The sequence below is a fragment of the Cetorhinus maximus genome, chromosome 3, assembly GCF_964194155.1.
Source record: "Cetorhinus maximus chromosome 3, sCetMax3.hap1.1, whole genome shotgun sequence".
Taxonomy (NCBI): domain Eukaryota; kingdom Metazoa; phylum Chordata; class Chondrichthyes; order Lamniformes; family Cetorhinidae; genus Cetorhinus; species Cetorhinus maximus.
Window position 1 is genome coordinate 26,492,521 of NC_135881.1, and position 16,818 is coordinate 26,509,338.

Sequence of the window (16,818 nt, forward strand, 5' to 3'; positions counted from 1 at the left end):
CCGTCGACATAAAATGATGGCACAGATCCGATCGGGGGTGCCAATTGGGCCTGCGCCTGCCCTTGTCCACCCCCACACAACCCCCCCCCAACCCCCGACAGGGGAAAAATTATCCCCTTTAGAGTCTTTCTTTCTCAGTGGAATGTACCTTCCCTGAATGTTATGAAATATCTCCTTATATATTTGCCACTGCATTTCTACTGACTTACACCTTAATCTATTTTCCTGGTTCACCTTCACCAGCTTTGTCTTCATACTCTTATAATTGCCTTTATTTAAGTTTAAAAAATGTTATGATCGCTGTTACCTAGAGGCTCCTTTATTATGAGGTGATTAATTAATGCTACCTCATTGCATACTACCAGGCCTAAAAGAGCCTGCTGTCTGGCTGACTCTAGAATTTGCTGCTCTAAGAAATCTACAAACTCATCTTCCAGGCTACCTTTACCGATCTGATTCATCCAATCTATATATAGATTAAAATCATCCATGATGTTAGTACACCAGTGAGAGATGACTTTAGTTCTAAAGATCAGGATGTAGAATTCATTTGGGTAGAGATAAGAAATAGCAATAGCATCCATGATAATTGCATCTTAAAAGCCCCCATTATTTCTTCCTATATATCCTGCCCTACAGCATCATTACTGTTAGGAGGCCTGTAAACTACTCCCAAAATTGACTTCTTCTCTTTACTACTTCTGGACTTGGTGGATTCATTTGCATAGCTAGGTTTGGAGAGGTAAGGTGCCCCTTTGGACGGAGTACACCTTTGGGAGAGGTAAGGCACCCTTTGGGAGAGGTAAGGCACCCTTTGGGATTGTTAAGAGTGAACATGATTATGTATTTTTTATGCACAAACTCATTGGAACTGTCAAACTGTCAAAGAACTGTCCAGCTGTCAAGGAACTGTTAAGGAGCTGCCCATCTGTCAAGGAACTGTTCAGCTCTCAGGGAACTGTTAAAGAGCTGTCCAGCTGTCAAAGCTGCCAAGGAACTGTCCAAGGATACTAGGTGAGTTGGTATGGAGGGGGTAAGGGAAAAGGGTGGTCAGTGGGAGGCATGGGTTGGCATGAGTCAGCACTAGGTTAGCATAGGGGTATGGGGGCAATGGGAGTGGGTGGAGGGACATGGATTGGTATATGGGGTGTGAGGGGCCATGGACGGTGGGAGTTGTGTAGGAGGATATAGGTTGACATAGGGATGCGAGAGGCCATGGAGGGTGGGCGGATGTTATAGATCGGCATAGGTTAGCATGTATCAGGCATAGGGAGTATGTGGGTGGGTGAGGGCTGGAGGGATGATTTTCGTTTTATTATTAATTTTTATTTATCTAAACACAGCGCTGAAGCACAGAGACAGGCCTTGCGCCCAGACTGTCTCCCCACCTAGCATGCTCTGCACTCATTCCAGGATCGCCCAGCCTGACTCCTACCTCAGTCTGCCAACCCTGACTGAAAATCCAACCTGCGGGTGGCCTTCTTTAAAGGTCAGGTTTGCCGAACCGGGATATTTCCTGACTCTGCAAAAGGGGATGAAAGCCTGGGCCTTAGCTTCCTTTTTCAGTTTCCCTTTTCAATTAGGGCCCACCTAAAAAAATACAGACTTTGAAACTACAGATTCCATCAAAGCTGCTTTCTAGAAATTACACAGCAGATGGCAAACCCTCAGAGTATTTCTGTTCGAAAAGGTGTCCTTGAATCTGAGGTGAAATTGAGTTTATTAATAAAACTCACAGCACCAAAATACATACCATCAAAGGACAATTTATTTGAACAAATAAGTTTTTCTCCAATGTGTTTAGGGTTCTTGGTCAGACGTTGAGTATGGTGGAGATTTATTAATCAGAATTTGTGGACATCTTTATTGTTGGTAGAGATAAATAAAGAATTAACCAGGCTATTCTATGAACTATTAATCCATACAAGGAAAATAATATAAACCTCAGCTTTATGAATTTGGGTGAGGTCTTGTGGTGTAGTTGGTAGCCTCCTTGCCTCTGAGCCAGAAGCTCCAGGTTCAAGTCCCACTCTGCATCTTGATGGCCATAGAAGGTACGTTCATAATGTGGCCATGGAAGGTATGTTCATAATGTGACCTGACATTGTCAGGTAAATCCTTCCAATAGGCCTATGGTAGGTGGTAAGAGTGAGGCAATTTCCTGGTCAGCCCTGCTTGAGGCAGAGTGGCACCCCTCAAGCTATAGCCTCTGGAGACAGGCTAGCAACCTGTTCCAGAAGTAACTAGCCATGGAAGCAAGTACATGTTTTGTCTGCCTCATGTGTCACTATACATGGGAAAGCCACTAAGCTGTCTATACATTTGGATAATTGGATTTGTATCATGTTTTTTTTTCTTTCATGGAATGTGGGCATCACTGGCAGAGTCAGCTTTTGTTGCCCATCCCTAATTGCCCTGGAGAAGGTGGAGATGAGCTGCTTTCTACAATCACTGAAGTCCATCTAGTGTATGTCCATCAGTGCTGTTGGGAAGTGAGTTCCAGGATTTTGACCCAGTGACAGTGAAGGAACAGCGTTATGATTCCAAGTCAGGATGGTGTGTGACTTGGAAGGGAAGTTGCAGATGGTGGTGTTCCCATGCGTCTGTTGCCCTTCTTCTTCTAGGTGGTCAAGGTCATGAGTTTGGAAGGTGCTGTTAAAGGAAACCTGGTGAGTTGCTGCAATGCATCTTGTATGTGGCACACACTGCTGCCACTATGCATCAATAGTGGAGGGAGTGAATGTTTAAGGTGGTGGATTGGGTATCAGTCAAGCGGGCTTCTTTGTTCTGGATAGTGTTAAGCTTCTTGAGTTTGGGCTGTTTCTCTCTGAAACTCTGTTTCTTTCTCTGAGGATGTTGATGGTGGCGAATTCAGTGCTGACAATGCCATTGAATGTCAAGGGGAGATGGTTAGATTATCTCTTGTTGGAGAGGTTATTTCCTGGCATTTTTGTGGCATGAATGTTACTTGCCATTTCTAAACCCAAGCCTGAATGTTGTCCAGGTCTTGCTACATGGGAACACAGACTCCTTCAGTATCTGAGGAGTCACGAATGTTGCTGAGCACTGTGCAATCATCAGCGAACATTCACACTTCTGACCTTATGATGGAGAAAAGGTCATTGATGAAGCAGCTGAAGACGTTTGGGCCTAGGACACTACCCTAAGGAACATCTGCAGTGATGTCCTGGGGTTGAGATGATTGGCCTCCAACAACCACAACCATCTTCCCTTGTGCTCGGCATGACTCCAACCAGTGGAGAGTTTTCCCCTTATTTCCATTTACTTCAGTTTTTCTGGGATTCCTTGATGCATGCTCGGTCAAATACTGACCTGATGTCAAAGAGTTCAGCTCTTTTGCCCATGTTTGGGCCAAGGCTGGAATGAAGTCAGGAGCCAAGTAGCCCAGGCAGAACCCAAACTGAGTGTCAGCGAAAAGGTTATTGCTGTGTAAGTGCCACTTGATAGCACTCTTGGTGACCCCTTCCATCACTTTGCTGATGGTCGAGAGTAGACTGATGGAGCGGTAATTGGCTAGTTTGGATTTGTTCAGTGTTTTGTAGGCAGGATTGAGGGCAATGTTGTCGCTGTATGGGAACAGCTTGGCTAGGGGCGTGGCTAGTTCTGGAGCACAAGTCTTCAATACTATTGCCAGAATATTGTCAGGACTCATAGCCTTTGCTGTATCCAGTGTTGTCAACTGTTTCTTGATATCACGTGAAGTAAATCGAATTGGCTAAAGACTGGCACCTGTGATGTTAGGGTCCTCCATAGGAGGCCAGGATGAATCATCCACTCGGCACTTCTGGCTGAAGATGGTTGCAAATGCTTCAGCCTTGTCTTTTGCACTGAAGTGCTAGACTCTCCCATCATTGAGGATAGGGATAATTGTGGAGCCTACTCTGCCAGTTAGTTGTTTAATTGTCCACCACCATTCACGACTGGATGTGCAGGACTGCAGAGTTTCTATGTCTGATCACCATAATCTTTCCAAAGAATCATACAGCCTGAAATTCAATGGTCTTGCTCCACCACAGAAAATCCATTGCTCCCCTAGACCTAATGGTCAGATTTATAATGGCCTGGCAACACCCTTAAAAAAAACCCAAAGCTTGGGCTGGTCACTCACCGCAGCCTCCCCCTAACCCCACCCCCCAACACATGCACCTCAGGTGTTTTAGCCCAATATAATTTTACAGCATAATAGGAGGCCAGCCAGTCCAGTACATTGGTGCTGGCTCTCTGAATGAGTTGTCCTTTTATTTTTTTATTTTTTCAAATGTTAATCTACTTCATTTTGTGGCGATTTTGAGACCAGTTTTAAAGTAGACGAAATTTGCAATCCCAGTTATTTATCAAAAGAATAAAGCCTCAAGACTCCATGGTTTAAAACAGAAGAATTTTTACTATACAAGAGCCAACGAATATTATCTATGCTACACTCTAATATCCAGAATTAACATGAGTTAAACATGAATTAACAGGCAAATTGTGGTCAAATATAAACCATAAATTGCATCTTAAATGGTGGATACATCTAAGACAGATCTTATGAATCGACTCCACAGTCCCTTCAGGTTTTGGTGATCTCACATAGCCATAAAAGCCCTTCAAACTCTGCCTTCCACACGACAAATTTCAACTCCTCCCTTTCTTGGAGCTAGTCTGATCCCAAGCCGACAGCAGCGCACAACCAACCTGAGTTCCATGGGCACGGTCTTCACCACAAATGGCACACATCTGTAGAACCTGTTCAGCCTGGATGGCATAGATGCACCAATGATATCTTCAAGTAACAGAAACAACTGCAGCAACTGTATCTTTGCTTGTTTTCAGCTTCTGGATCAAGCCCCTGTCTTCATCAGTCTTCTCCAGTCTTCTACAGCTTGCTTGTACTGCCCCATTAGACTCATCAGCTGCTATTGCCCAGCTTGGACTGATCCATGTCCTTTTATATCTTTCAAACATTTTCAGTTTGCCAGAAGTTTTGGTTTCCAAACCTCGGCTTGTTGTTGTTGTTTCCTCAGAAACTGGGAGTTTCCTTTCTGTTTTACCTGCTCTGTTTCCCTTTCTGTTCTCTTTTCAGTTCAGTTTCTGTTTTAGTTAGGGTATGCATCAAGAAGTACAAATTTAAATTTAAAGACACAGATTCCCTCACCTTTTTAGAAGCAACTATAGATTCAGTTTCCACCATTGTTTCTGATAAGAGGTTTTGCAGGTAATTTTCAACTTTGCCACCAGGGTGTTGATCTGGCAGGGTACCCTTTGTAGAACCCACCTCATTTTTTTCCAACAGTCTGGTGTTTCTTCTCCCCCAGCTTCCCAGGCAGGTGATGAAATTGAAAAAGATCCCCTTTCCCTCATCTCCTAACAGTCGTCACAGCAAAAAGAAATCTCATGTCCTCTCCTTTCGTTTCATTTAAACAAAAAACTATCATGTAAAAATTCCTCTCCAGAAGGATATTGGTGTAGCGTCATCATGGGGGAAGACTAGTTATTTTATCATCTAATCCAGGCTGACATTTCACCGCAATATTTAGGGAGCGCTACATTGTCAGAGGGGGCACCTTTTGGATGAGACATTATAAAGAAGTCTTCTTGGGTGGATGTAGCAGATGCCCTCTCAGTAATTGAAGGCGAGCAGGAGAAATCGCCTTGTAGCACCAAAGCAAAATGCTGCGGGTGTTGGAAATCTGAAATTAAAACCAGAAAATGCTGGAAATACTCAGCAGGTCAAGCAGCTTTTGTGGAGAGAGAAACAGAGATAACATTTCAGTGTCCGGAAGGCCTTTCTGTTAAGTGTTTTACATCTTCTGGACTCAACACTGATTTCAATAAGTTCAGATCATAACCACTGTTCCTAGCTCTTGAACGGCAGGAGCTTGTAATGATTCTGCTATGGCCTTTTACACCTCCTCTAGACTCATCTTTTGTTTCTTTTCTTGGCCCTTTACTACCCCCTTTTGCCTTGTACTATCATCCATTTTGTCATGTAACCACCCCTCCCTTCCACCCCATCACAGACATTCCCTTTTGTTCTTTCCTCTCCTCTCCTGTTTCCCTGCCTCCACATTTGCCTAAAAACCGTTGCATTGCAAAATGTTTTTTTATTCGTTCATGGGATGTGGGTGTCACTGGCTAGGCCAGCATTTATTGCCCATCCCTAATTGCCCTTGAACTGAATTGAACTTTATCCAGTTCTGATGAAAACTCATTGACATGAAACGCTAACTCTGTTTCTCTCTCCAGAGATACTGATGAGTATTGGCCAGCGCATTTCCTGAATTCTGCCAGCGTCCTGGCCAACATTTGGCCCTTAATCACAATCACTAAAATAGATCATCTGCTCAAATGTTTCATTGCTGTTGTGGGATCTTGCTGTTAATAAATAGGCTGCTGTGTTTCCCTACATCATCACAATGGTTATACTTGTCTTAATTGGTTGCAAAGTGCTTTGGGATGTACTGTGGTCTTAAAAGGTGCTATATAACTGCAAGTTAATTTCTGTCTTTATCAGCTCAATAAACTGAATGAAAGCACAAAAAGCTGGAAAGACACAGTGAGTTGGCCAGCATTTGAAAGAGGAAGATATGTTAGCATTTGGAATGCAACCCTGTTTTCCCTGTGATCTTTTTAAAAAGTGCTGAAGCAGTATATAATTGTGTCCAATAAAACTAGCCTGAATATGCTTAAAAGGTATAAATGGAACTGGTGATGCAATGTGACCTCTCTGTTTCCGGAACCGGGCATTGTATTCTGATGGAAGATTAAACATTTCTGTGATGATCTCCTAGTCTTTGAGTACTGATTTTATGTTGGTTTAATAAGCTTACGCTTTGGTCTTAGAATTCAAGCTTACTGGCGAGGACATATTGTTCGCAAATGGTACAAGGAGCTGAGGCGCACTGTACCTCCAAAGGACAGGAAATTACGAAGGAGATTCTATGAAAGAAAGGTATGGTGATATTTTTTTTATGTCTATAGTTGCTATTGCAAACAAACTGTGAATTGTGACCATCTAAAACAACAGGTTCTGGTACTGCCAGCTGTGTTCAAATCCAGTTCAAAGATGACTGGATAAAAGGTCAGTTTTCTTTAATGGTTATTAAGGATCACAAAGTAAAGGCAAAAGCAAAATACTGCGGATGCTGGAAATCTAGAACAAAAACAAAACTACCTGGAAAAACTCAGCAGGTCTGACAGCATCTGCGGAGAGGGATATAGTTGAAATTTCAAGTCCGTATGACCCTTCATCAGAACTAAGAAATATAGAAATGAGGTAAAATATAATCTGGTAGAGGGGGTTGGACAGGTAGAGCTTGATAGGGGGCCAGTGATAGGTGGACGCCAAGAAGAGACTGCCAAAGATGTCATAGACAAAAGGACAAAGGGGTGTTGACGGTGGTGATATTATCTAAGGAATGTGCTAATAGGGACATTAAGGGTAGCAAGCAGGACAAACTAGTGGCAGATGGCCCTTGTGGGGGTGGGGTGGGGGGAAGGGATTGAAATGGGCTAAAAGGTGGAGGTGAAACAATAGATCAAAATAAATGTAAAAATAGGTGGGAAAAGAAAAATATATTTGTAAAAAATTATAAATTATTGGAAAAAGGGGGTGGGGATGGAGGAGAGAGTTCATGATTTGAAATTGTTGAACTCAATATTAAGTCCGGAAGAAGGTAAAGTGCCTAGTCGGAAGATGAGGTGCTGTTCTTCCAGTTTACGTTGAGCTTCACTGGAACATTGCAGCAGGCCAGGGACGGACATGTGGGCATGAAAGCAGGGTGGTTTGTTGAAATGGCAAGCGACAGGGAGGTCTGGGTCATGCTTGCGGACAGACTGAAGGTGTTCTGCAAAGAGGTCACCCAGTCTGCGTTTGGTCTCTCCAATGTAGAGGAAACCACAGTGGAAGCAGTGAATGCAGTAGACTAAATTGAGGGAAGCGCAAGTGAAGCGCTGCTTCACTTGAAAAGAGTGTTTGGGCCCTTGGACGGTGAGGAGGGGGGAAGTAAAGGGGCAGGTGTTGCACCTTCTGTGGTTGCATGAGAAGATGCCGTGGGAGGGGGTTCAGGAGTAGGGGGTGATGGAGGGGTGGACCAGGGTGTCCCGGAGGGAACGATCCCTGAGGAAGGCCACCGGGGGGGGTGAAGGGAAGATGTGTTTGGTGCTGGCATCATGCTGGAGTTGGCGGAAGATGATCCTTTGAACGCGGAGGCTGGTCGGGTGATAAGTGATGACAAGGGGGACCCTATCATGGCTCTGGGAGGGAGAGGAAGGTGTGAGGGTGGATGAGCAGGAGATGGGCCGGACAAGGTTGAGGGCCCTGTCAACCACAGTGGGTGGAAAACCTCGGTTAAGGAAGAAGGAAGACATGTCAGAGGAACTATTTTGGAAAGTGGCATCATCAAAACAGATGCGACGGAGGCGAAGGAACTGAGAGAATGGGATGGAGTCCTTACAGGAAGCGGGGTGTGAGGAGCTGTAGTTGAGTTAGCTGTGAGAGTCGGTAGGCTTGCAATGAATATTGGTGGACAGTCTATCACCAGAAATTGAGACTGAGAGGTCAAGGAAGGGAGGAGAAGTGTCAGAGATGGACCATGTGAAAATGATGGAGGGGTGGAAATTGGAAGCAAAATTAATAAATTTTTCCAGATCCAGATGAGAGCATGAAGCAACACCAAAGCAGTCATAGATGTACTGGAGAAAGAGTTGTGGGAGGGGGCCTGAGTAGGACTGGAACAAGGAATGTTCCACATACCCCATAAAGAGACAGGCATAACTGGGGCCTTGCGGGTACCCATAGCCACACCTTTTATTTGGAGGAACTGCTTCGGTGCCGCTTCATGCTCTCGTCTGGACCTGGAAAAATTTATTAATTTTGCTTCCAACCATTTTCATCGATGTACCGGAGACCAGTTCCACCACTACTCTCCTCCGTCTGGCTGAACTTGTCCTCTAACTGAAAAATTTCTCCTTAAACTCATCTCACTTCCTCCAAATGAAAGGTTTGGCTTTGGGTACCCTCATGGGCCCCAGTTATGCCTGTCTCTTTATGGGGTATGTGGAACATTCCTTGTTCCAGTTCTACTCCGGCCCCCTCCCACAACTCTTTCTCCGGTACATCGATGGCTGCCTCGGTGTTGCTTCATGCTCTCATCTGGATCTGGCAATTTCCACCCCTCCATCATTTTCACGTGGTGTATCACTGACACTTCCCCTCCCTTCCTTGCCCTCTCAGTCTCAGTTTCTGGTGATAGACTGTCCACCAATATTCATTACAAGCCTACCGACTCTCACAGCTACCTCGACTACAGCTCCTCACACCCCGCTTCCTGTAAGGACTCCATCCCATTCTCTCACTACCTTCGCCTCCATCACATCTGTTCTGATGATGCCACTTTCCAAAACAGTTCCTCTGACATGTCTTCATTCTTCCTTAACCGAGGTTTTCCACCCACGGTGGTTGACAGGGCCCTCAACCGTGTCCGGCCCATCTCCTGCGCATCCACCCTCACACCTTCCTCTCCCTCCCAGAACCATGTTAGGGTCCCCCTTGTCCTCACATATCACCCCACCAGCCTCTGTGTTCAAAGGATCATCCTCCGCCATTTCCGCCAATTCCAGCATGATGCCACCATCAAACACACCTTCCACCATCAAACACAAACCCCCACCCCCCGGTGGCCTTCCGCAGGGATCGTTCCCTCCGGGACACCCTGGTCCACTCCTCCATCACCCCCTACACCTCAACCTCCTCCCACGGCACCTTCCCATGCAACCACAGAAGGTGCATCACCTGCCCCTTTACTTCCCCCTTCCTCACCGTCCAAGGGCCCAAACACCCCTTTCAAGTGAAGCAGCATTTCACTTGCACTTCCCTCAATTTAGTCTGCTGCACTCGCTGCTCCCAATTTGGTCTCCTCTACATTGGAGAGACCAAACGCAGACTGGGTGACCTCTTTGCAGAACACCTTCAGTCTGTCCGCAAGCATGACCCAGACCGCCCTGTCACTTGCCATTTCAACACACCACCCTGCTCTCATGCCCACGTGTCCATCCTTGGCCTGCTGCAATGTTCCAGTGAAGTTCAACACAAACTAGAGGAACAGCACCTCATCTTCCGACTAGGCACTTTACAGTCTTCCGGACTTAATATTGAGTTCAACAATTTCAGATCATGAACTCTCTCCTCTATCCCCACCCCTTTTTTCCAATAATTTATAATTTTTTACAAATATATTTTTCTTTCCCCATCTATTTTTACATTTATTTTGATCTATTGTTTCACCTCCACCTTTTAGCCCATTTCAATCCCTTCCCCCACCCCACCCCAACTAGGGCCATCTGCCACTAGCTTGTCCTGCTTGCTACCCTTAATGTCCCTATTAGCACATTCCTTAGATAATATCACCACTGTCAACACCCCTTTGTCCTTTTGTCTATGACATCTTTGGCAGTCTCTTCTTGGCGTCCACCTATCACTGACCCCCTATCGAGCTCTACCTGTCCCACCCCCCTCTACCAGCTTATATTTCACCTCATTTCTATATTTCTTAGTTCTGATGAAGCGTCATACGGACTCGAAATGTCAACTGTATCCCTCTCCGCAGATGCTGTCAGACCTACAAAGTAAAGGCATTTGGACAGCCCTCATCTGGTCAAAAGCAACCATGACTACATAATAATGTCACCAGTTGAGCAGTTCTAGGGAAAACAGGATTACAAACTTTTGTTCAGTTCTGTTGAAGGGTCATGTGGACTCGAAACGTCAACTCTTTTCTTCTCCACCGATGCTGCCAGACCTGCTGAGTTTTTCCAGGTAATTCTATTTTTGTTTTACAAACTTTTATAATGGAAGCCAGTGAGTTTGTGTAAAGTTTAAAGCAGCATTGTTACGGAGCCCTCGTTTGGCATAAGGGAACCCTATTAAAAAGCATTATCATCATCTTCACTTGGTAGTGTAGAAAATGAGTGTTGCAGAAAAAAAGAGACATACTATTGAAGCTTTTGGTCTTGCACTCATCAGGACAAACACAAGAATACCTTTGAATTTTTGCATTCTTTTGTCTGTACTGGTGTGTGCAAAATGAAAAGCTTTGCCAGCATGTCCTTTTTTTCAGCAATGCTTCACTTTTTTTAAAATTACATTATCTTCTACCTAAAGGCACACCCCTCAGCTAAATGCCCATTTCCCTTTTCCACGCACTATGAACAGCTCTAACAATGTAAGTGATAGAGGCAACCTATACCAGTAGCAGAAGAGGCTGCTTTGAAGACTAAGCATGGAGGAACAGGATAGAGAGAACAGGAACTGAGGCAATGAAACCCAAGACCCAAAAGACATGGGATAGAAAAGAACAGGCCTATAAGCAACCAGGACTGGGTATGGGAAAGCCGAATTGTAGCGAAGAAGATGCAGAAGAGGGAGATCAATGATATCCAATAATGGACAGAGGGGAGATGAATCGCAGCTGAAACAGCAAGGAAGGGAGAATGTTGAAAACATACAAAATAGCAGCAGAAGTAGGCCATTCAGCCCCTCGCGCCTGCTGTGCCATTCAATAAGATCATGGCTGATCTGTTTGTGTTTCGAATTCCACATTCCCAGCTAACCCTAATAACCTTTGATTTCCTTGCCTAAGAAGAATCTATCTACCTCTGCCTTAAAAATATTCAATTACCTTGCCTCCACCACCTTCGGAGGCAAAGAGTTCCAAAGTTGCACAACCCTCTGAGAGAAAAGATTTCTCCTCATCCCTGTCCTAAATGGGTGACCCCTAATTTTAAAACAGTGCCCCATAGTTCTGGACTCACTCACAAGAGGAAACATCCTTTCCACGTCCATCTTGTCAATACCATTCAGGATCTTATATATTTGTAAAATATATATATTATATAAATATATTTATTATATATTTACATCTTATATGTTTATATAACATATATCTTATATACTTCAATCAAGTCACCCCTCGCTCTTCTAAACTCAAATGGAAACAAGTCCAGTCTGTCTAACCTTTTCTCATAAGTCAACCCAGGCATCAATGTAGTATACCTCCTCTGAACTACCTCCAATACTTCCTTCCTTAAATTAAGAGACCAAAACTGCAACCAGTATTCGAGATGTGGTCTCCTTAATGCCCTGTATAACTGAAGCACAGCATCCTTACTTTTATGTTCAATTCCTCTCGTATTAAAGGATAGCATTCCATTAGCCTTCTTAATTGCTTGCTATACCTGCATTCTAACTTTTTGTGACTCATGTACAAGAACACCTAGATCCCTCTGCACCTCAGATTTCTGCAGTCATTCTCCATTTAAGTAATACTCTGCTTTTTTTTATTCTCCCTGCAAAAGTGAACAACTTCACATTTTCCTTCATTATGCTCCATCTGCCAGATTTTTACCCACTCACTCCAGCTATCTATATTTGTTTATAATCTCCTTATGTCCCCTTCACAACACCTTCCTACCTATATTTGTGTCATCTGCAAATTTAGCTACCATGGCTTCACTCCCCTCATCTAAGTCATTGTAACAAGTTGAGGCCCCAGCACAGACCCCTGCAGGACTCCACTTGTCACATCCCGTCAATCATAAAAAGATCCATTTATTCATTCTCTATTTTCTGCCAACCAATCTTCTTTCCATAATAATATGTTACCTCCTACACAATGAGCTTTTATTTTGTTTTTTATTTTTTGCAATAACCTTTAATGTGCACCTTATCAAATGCCTTCTGGAAATCCAAGTACAGCATGTCTACAGGCTCCCCTTTATCCACAGCGTATGTTACTCCGTCAAAGAACTCCAATAAATTGGCTAAACATAATTCCCCTTTCACAAAACCGTGCAGACTTTTTTTATTCATTTATGGGATGTGGGTTTTGCTGGCTAGGCCAGCATTTATTGCCCATCCCTAATTGCCCTTGAGTTTCTCTAAGTACCCAGTATAACCTCCTTAATGATCGATTCTAACACCTTCTTCACAATGGACATCAAGTTAACTGGCCTATAGTTTCCTGTTTTCTGCCTCCCTCCTTTCCTGAATATTTTCTTATATTTATATTTTCTACTTTCCAGTCTGATGGAACCTTTACAGAATCTAGCGAATTTTGAAACATTAACACCAACACATCTACTACCTCATTAGTCACATCTTTTAAGACCCTAGGATGAAACCCATCAGGACACAGTGTTGTGACCACAGCCGGTGTTAATTGCTGCACAAACCAAATCTCAGAGGGAAACTTCACTTGCGGGCCATACCCTATTTTTTGTATTCTGAAATTGAGAAGACACACTGATTTCAACAGTAAGAGGTCCAGTATCACTTTTGGGATTTAAAAGAAATTAAAAGTAAAAGTTTTATTAACAAGAATAACAACGAATAACGGATGACACAAAGATTGGCCGGGTGGTTAACAGTGAGGTTGAGTGTCGGGCTACAGGAAGATATAGACGGGATGGTCAAATGGACAGATAAGTGGCAGATGGAATTTAACCCTGAAAAGTGAGAGGTGATACACTTTGGAAGGAGTCATTTCACAAGGAAGTATTCAATGAATGGCATGGCACTAGGAAGTTCTGAGGAACAAAGGGACCTTGGCGTGTGCGTTCATAGATCTCTGAAGGCGGAGGGGCATGTTAGTGGGGTGGTGAAAAGGGCATATGGGACACTTGCCTTTATCAATCGAGGCATAGATTACAAAAGGAGGGAGGTCATGTTGGAGTTGTAGAGAACCTTGGTGAGGCCACAGCTGGAGTACTGTGTGCAGTTCTGGTCGCCACATTATAGGAAGGATGTGATTGCACTGGAGAGGGTGCAGAGGAGGTTCACCAGGATGTTGCCTGGGATGAAACATTTAAGTTATGAAGAGAGGTTGGATAGATTTGGATTGTTTTTGTTGGAGCAGAGAAGACTGAGGGGCGACCTGATCGAGGTGTACAAGATTATGAGGGGCATGGACAGGGTGGATAGGGAGCAGCTGTTCCCCTTAGTTGAAGGGTCAGTCACAAGAGGGCATAAGTTCAAGGTGAGGGGCAGGACGTTTAGGGAGGATGTGAGGAAAAACTTTTTACCCAGAGGGTGGTGACGGACTGGAATGCGCTGCCTGGGAGGGTGGTGGAGCCGGGTTGCCTCACATTCTTTAAAAAGTACCTGGATGAGCACTTGGCACGTCAAACATTCAAGGCTATGGGCCAAGTGCTGGTAAATGGGATTGGGTAGGTAGGTCAGGTGTTTCTCACGAGTCGGTGCAGACTCGATGAGCCAAAAGTCCTCTTCTGCACTGTGATTCTGTGATTCTGTGAAAAGAAAACTCACACAAGATTACTGTTGCACAATTAAGGCTAGTCTTACAAAAAATTCCTCAAAAAGATTCTCTACTTGATCAAACCCACGTGTAAACACCCCCAGGCAGCACTCCCTTATATATGTTAACCATAAAAACAATCCAGTAATATTACACAAGGCAAACTGCTGTAGCTTCAATAAAGGCATACCACATGACCTCTACCCTCTTCTAATCTGCAGTGGAATCCTGTTCAGAATAAAACTGCTTTTTGCAGCCTAAGACTTTTCTGGCTTAACTGGATAGCTGGTTCAAACAGCATCTTTTCCCAGCCCAGAGCTCCAGCTATATCTCAACAGTTCTACAGCTAGAGCCATCTCCATAGTAACTCCACAGTAACTCCAAAATACATGTTTTCCCCTTTCATCTCAGGTTCTACCGTTCTCACACCTCTTTGAAACTCAAATCCTTCCAAATATAAAATCTGTCTCTATCTAGTCTTTGCATTCGGGTCAATAAAATGTAATATCCCCACTGCTATTTACCTGTGGAGCTCCTGCAAGATGCAAACATTTTTCTTGTGACCTCTGACTCCCCTTTGATATTCAAACAAACTCTCGACTTATCTAAAAATGCAAATATTAGATCTAACCTATGTACTTGTACCTCAAACTTAACACCACTATCCTTTTCATTTTTAAACCCCCCATAGAACCTTATTCCAATCAATCTCTTGCCCAGCTTAATTAGATCTCTCTCACACACACACACACATAACGCACACACACACCATTCTTTACAAAATAGCACAATATTCCCGAAAAATATTTTTAAAAATAATATCCATTCTCATACCAGAGATTTGTCAGCCCGGAGCTCCATCACTTTGCTCAGTACCACTTCCCTAATGATTGTAATTTCTACATTTTTTCTACATATTCTAGATTCTTTTTTATTCATTCATGGGATGTGGGTGTTGCTGGCTAGGCCCACATTTATTCTCCATCCCTAATTGCCTTTGAGAAGGTGGTGGTGAGGCGCCTTCCTGAACTGCTGCAGTCCATGTCATGTAGGTATACCCACAGTGCTGTTAGGAAGGGAGTTCCAGGATTTTGACCCAGCGACACTGAAGGAACGGCGATATATTTCCAAGTCAGGATGGTGAGTGGCTTGGAGGGGAACTTCCAGGAGGAGCCATTCCCATGTATCTGCTGCCCTTCTCCTTCTAGATGGTAGTGGTCGTGGGTTTGGAAGGTGCTGTCTAAGGAGGCTTGGTTAGTTCCTGCAGTGCACCTTGTAGTTGGCACACACTGCTGCCACTGTGCGTTGATGGTAGAGGGAGTGAATGTTTGTGGATGTGGTGCCAATCCATGTGGACCTTACCCTTCCCCATCTTGAGGTTGTATGCATGATCACATACAGAGGTGCCCCCACTGTCTCCCCCCTCACATCAGAACTTCGAATACCCCCTCTTTATTAAGTTTTCCCCGTTTGCAGGCTTCAGATGCCTCCCCTGATCATCTGATCATGACTATCCCATCTGCAGCCCAGTACTGAGCCCATCCTGAGATACGTGGTCCAGGGGAGACCCAGGAAGACCCAGAGGCTGAGGAGGTCAGACCCATTCCATGAAGGCGACTGGCGTGACCAAGGTTATACCTAAGATTCCTGTCCTATTTGGAGATGAGTGAGAGACAGTGCCACAGAGTCTATGTTCTTTGCAAGCTGCTCATTCCATGGGTCCATTGGGGATCTATGCAGCATCTCTCAGGCCACAACACATAAATGTATATAGGAGGTGATGGATGCTCTCTACAATAAGGCTCATCATTATATAAAGTTCACAATGGATGAAGCAAGCCAGGCTGCTGGATTTCTGGGATTTACAGCAATTTCCAGCTTCTGAAGAGTGAAGGGAGTGATCGATTGCACACACGTCACTTTCAGAGCTCCCTGGCAGCAGCCTCTGATGTTCACCTCCATCAATGTTCAGCTGGTCTGCGATCATCAGAAACCTATCATGCACATTTGTGCCAGGTACCCTGGGAGTTCTCAAGACTCCTACATCCTTGAGTTACTCCCGGGTGCTACAGATATTCGAACTCAGGTTTACTGGGTTGCGTGCAAGGTGATAAGGGGTACCCATTAAAGAGATGGTTCATTACACCCATGCACCATCCTCAAAGTGCCTCGGAGGAGAGATACAACATGGCGCAACTCTGTGACAAGGTCCATCATTGACCAAACATTGGTATCCTGAAGATGCACTTCCATTGTTTGGACCGTTCAGGTGGGGCTTTCCAGTACTGTCCACAGAGGGTGTCCTGCATCATTGTGGTCTGTTGCGCCCTGCACAACCTGGTGCTTGAAAGGGGAGATCACATACCATGGGGAGACAAGGAGGAAGCAGAGATTTCCTTGGATGAAGATCACGTGGAAGCACAGGTACCTGAGGAGCGCGATGATGGTCAGTTTCCATGTGAGGATGCCATCGCAGCAGCACGATGCGGAAGGCATGCCCATG

General features: G+C 44.5%; 1 protein-coding gene across 1 annotated transcript in view; it reads left to right on the forward strand.

Moving 5' to 3' along the window:
* rnf32 (ring finger protein 32) overlaps positions 1-16,818 on the forward strand; it is a 60,057-nt gene that overhangs the window by 19,259 nt on the left and 23,980 nt on the right. The window contains exon 6 of the mRNA XM_078535161.1: positions 6,847-6,955. Coding sequence (XP_078391287.1) covers positions 6,847-6,955 — 109 coding nt within the window. The remainder of the gene's footprint in view (positions 1-6,846; positions 6,956-16,818) is intronic.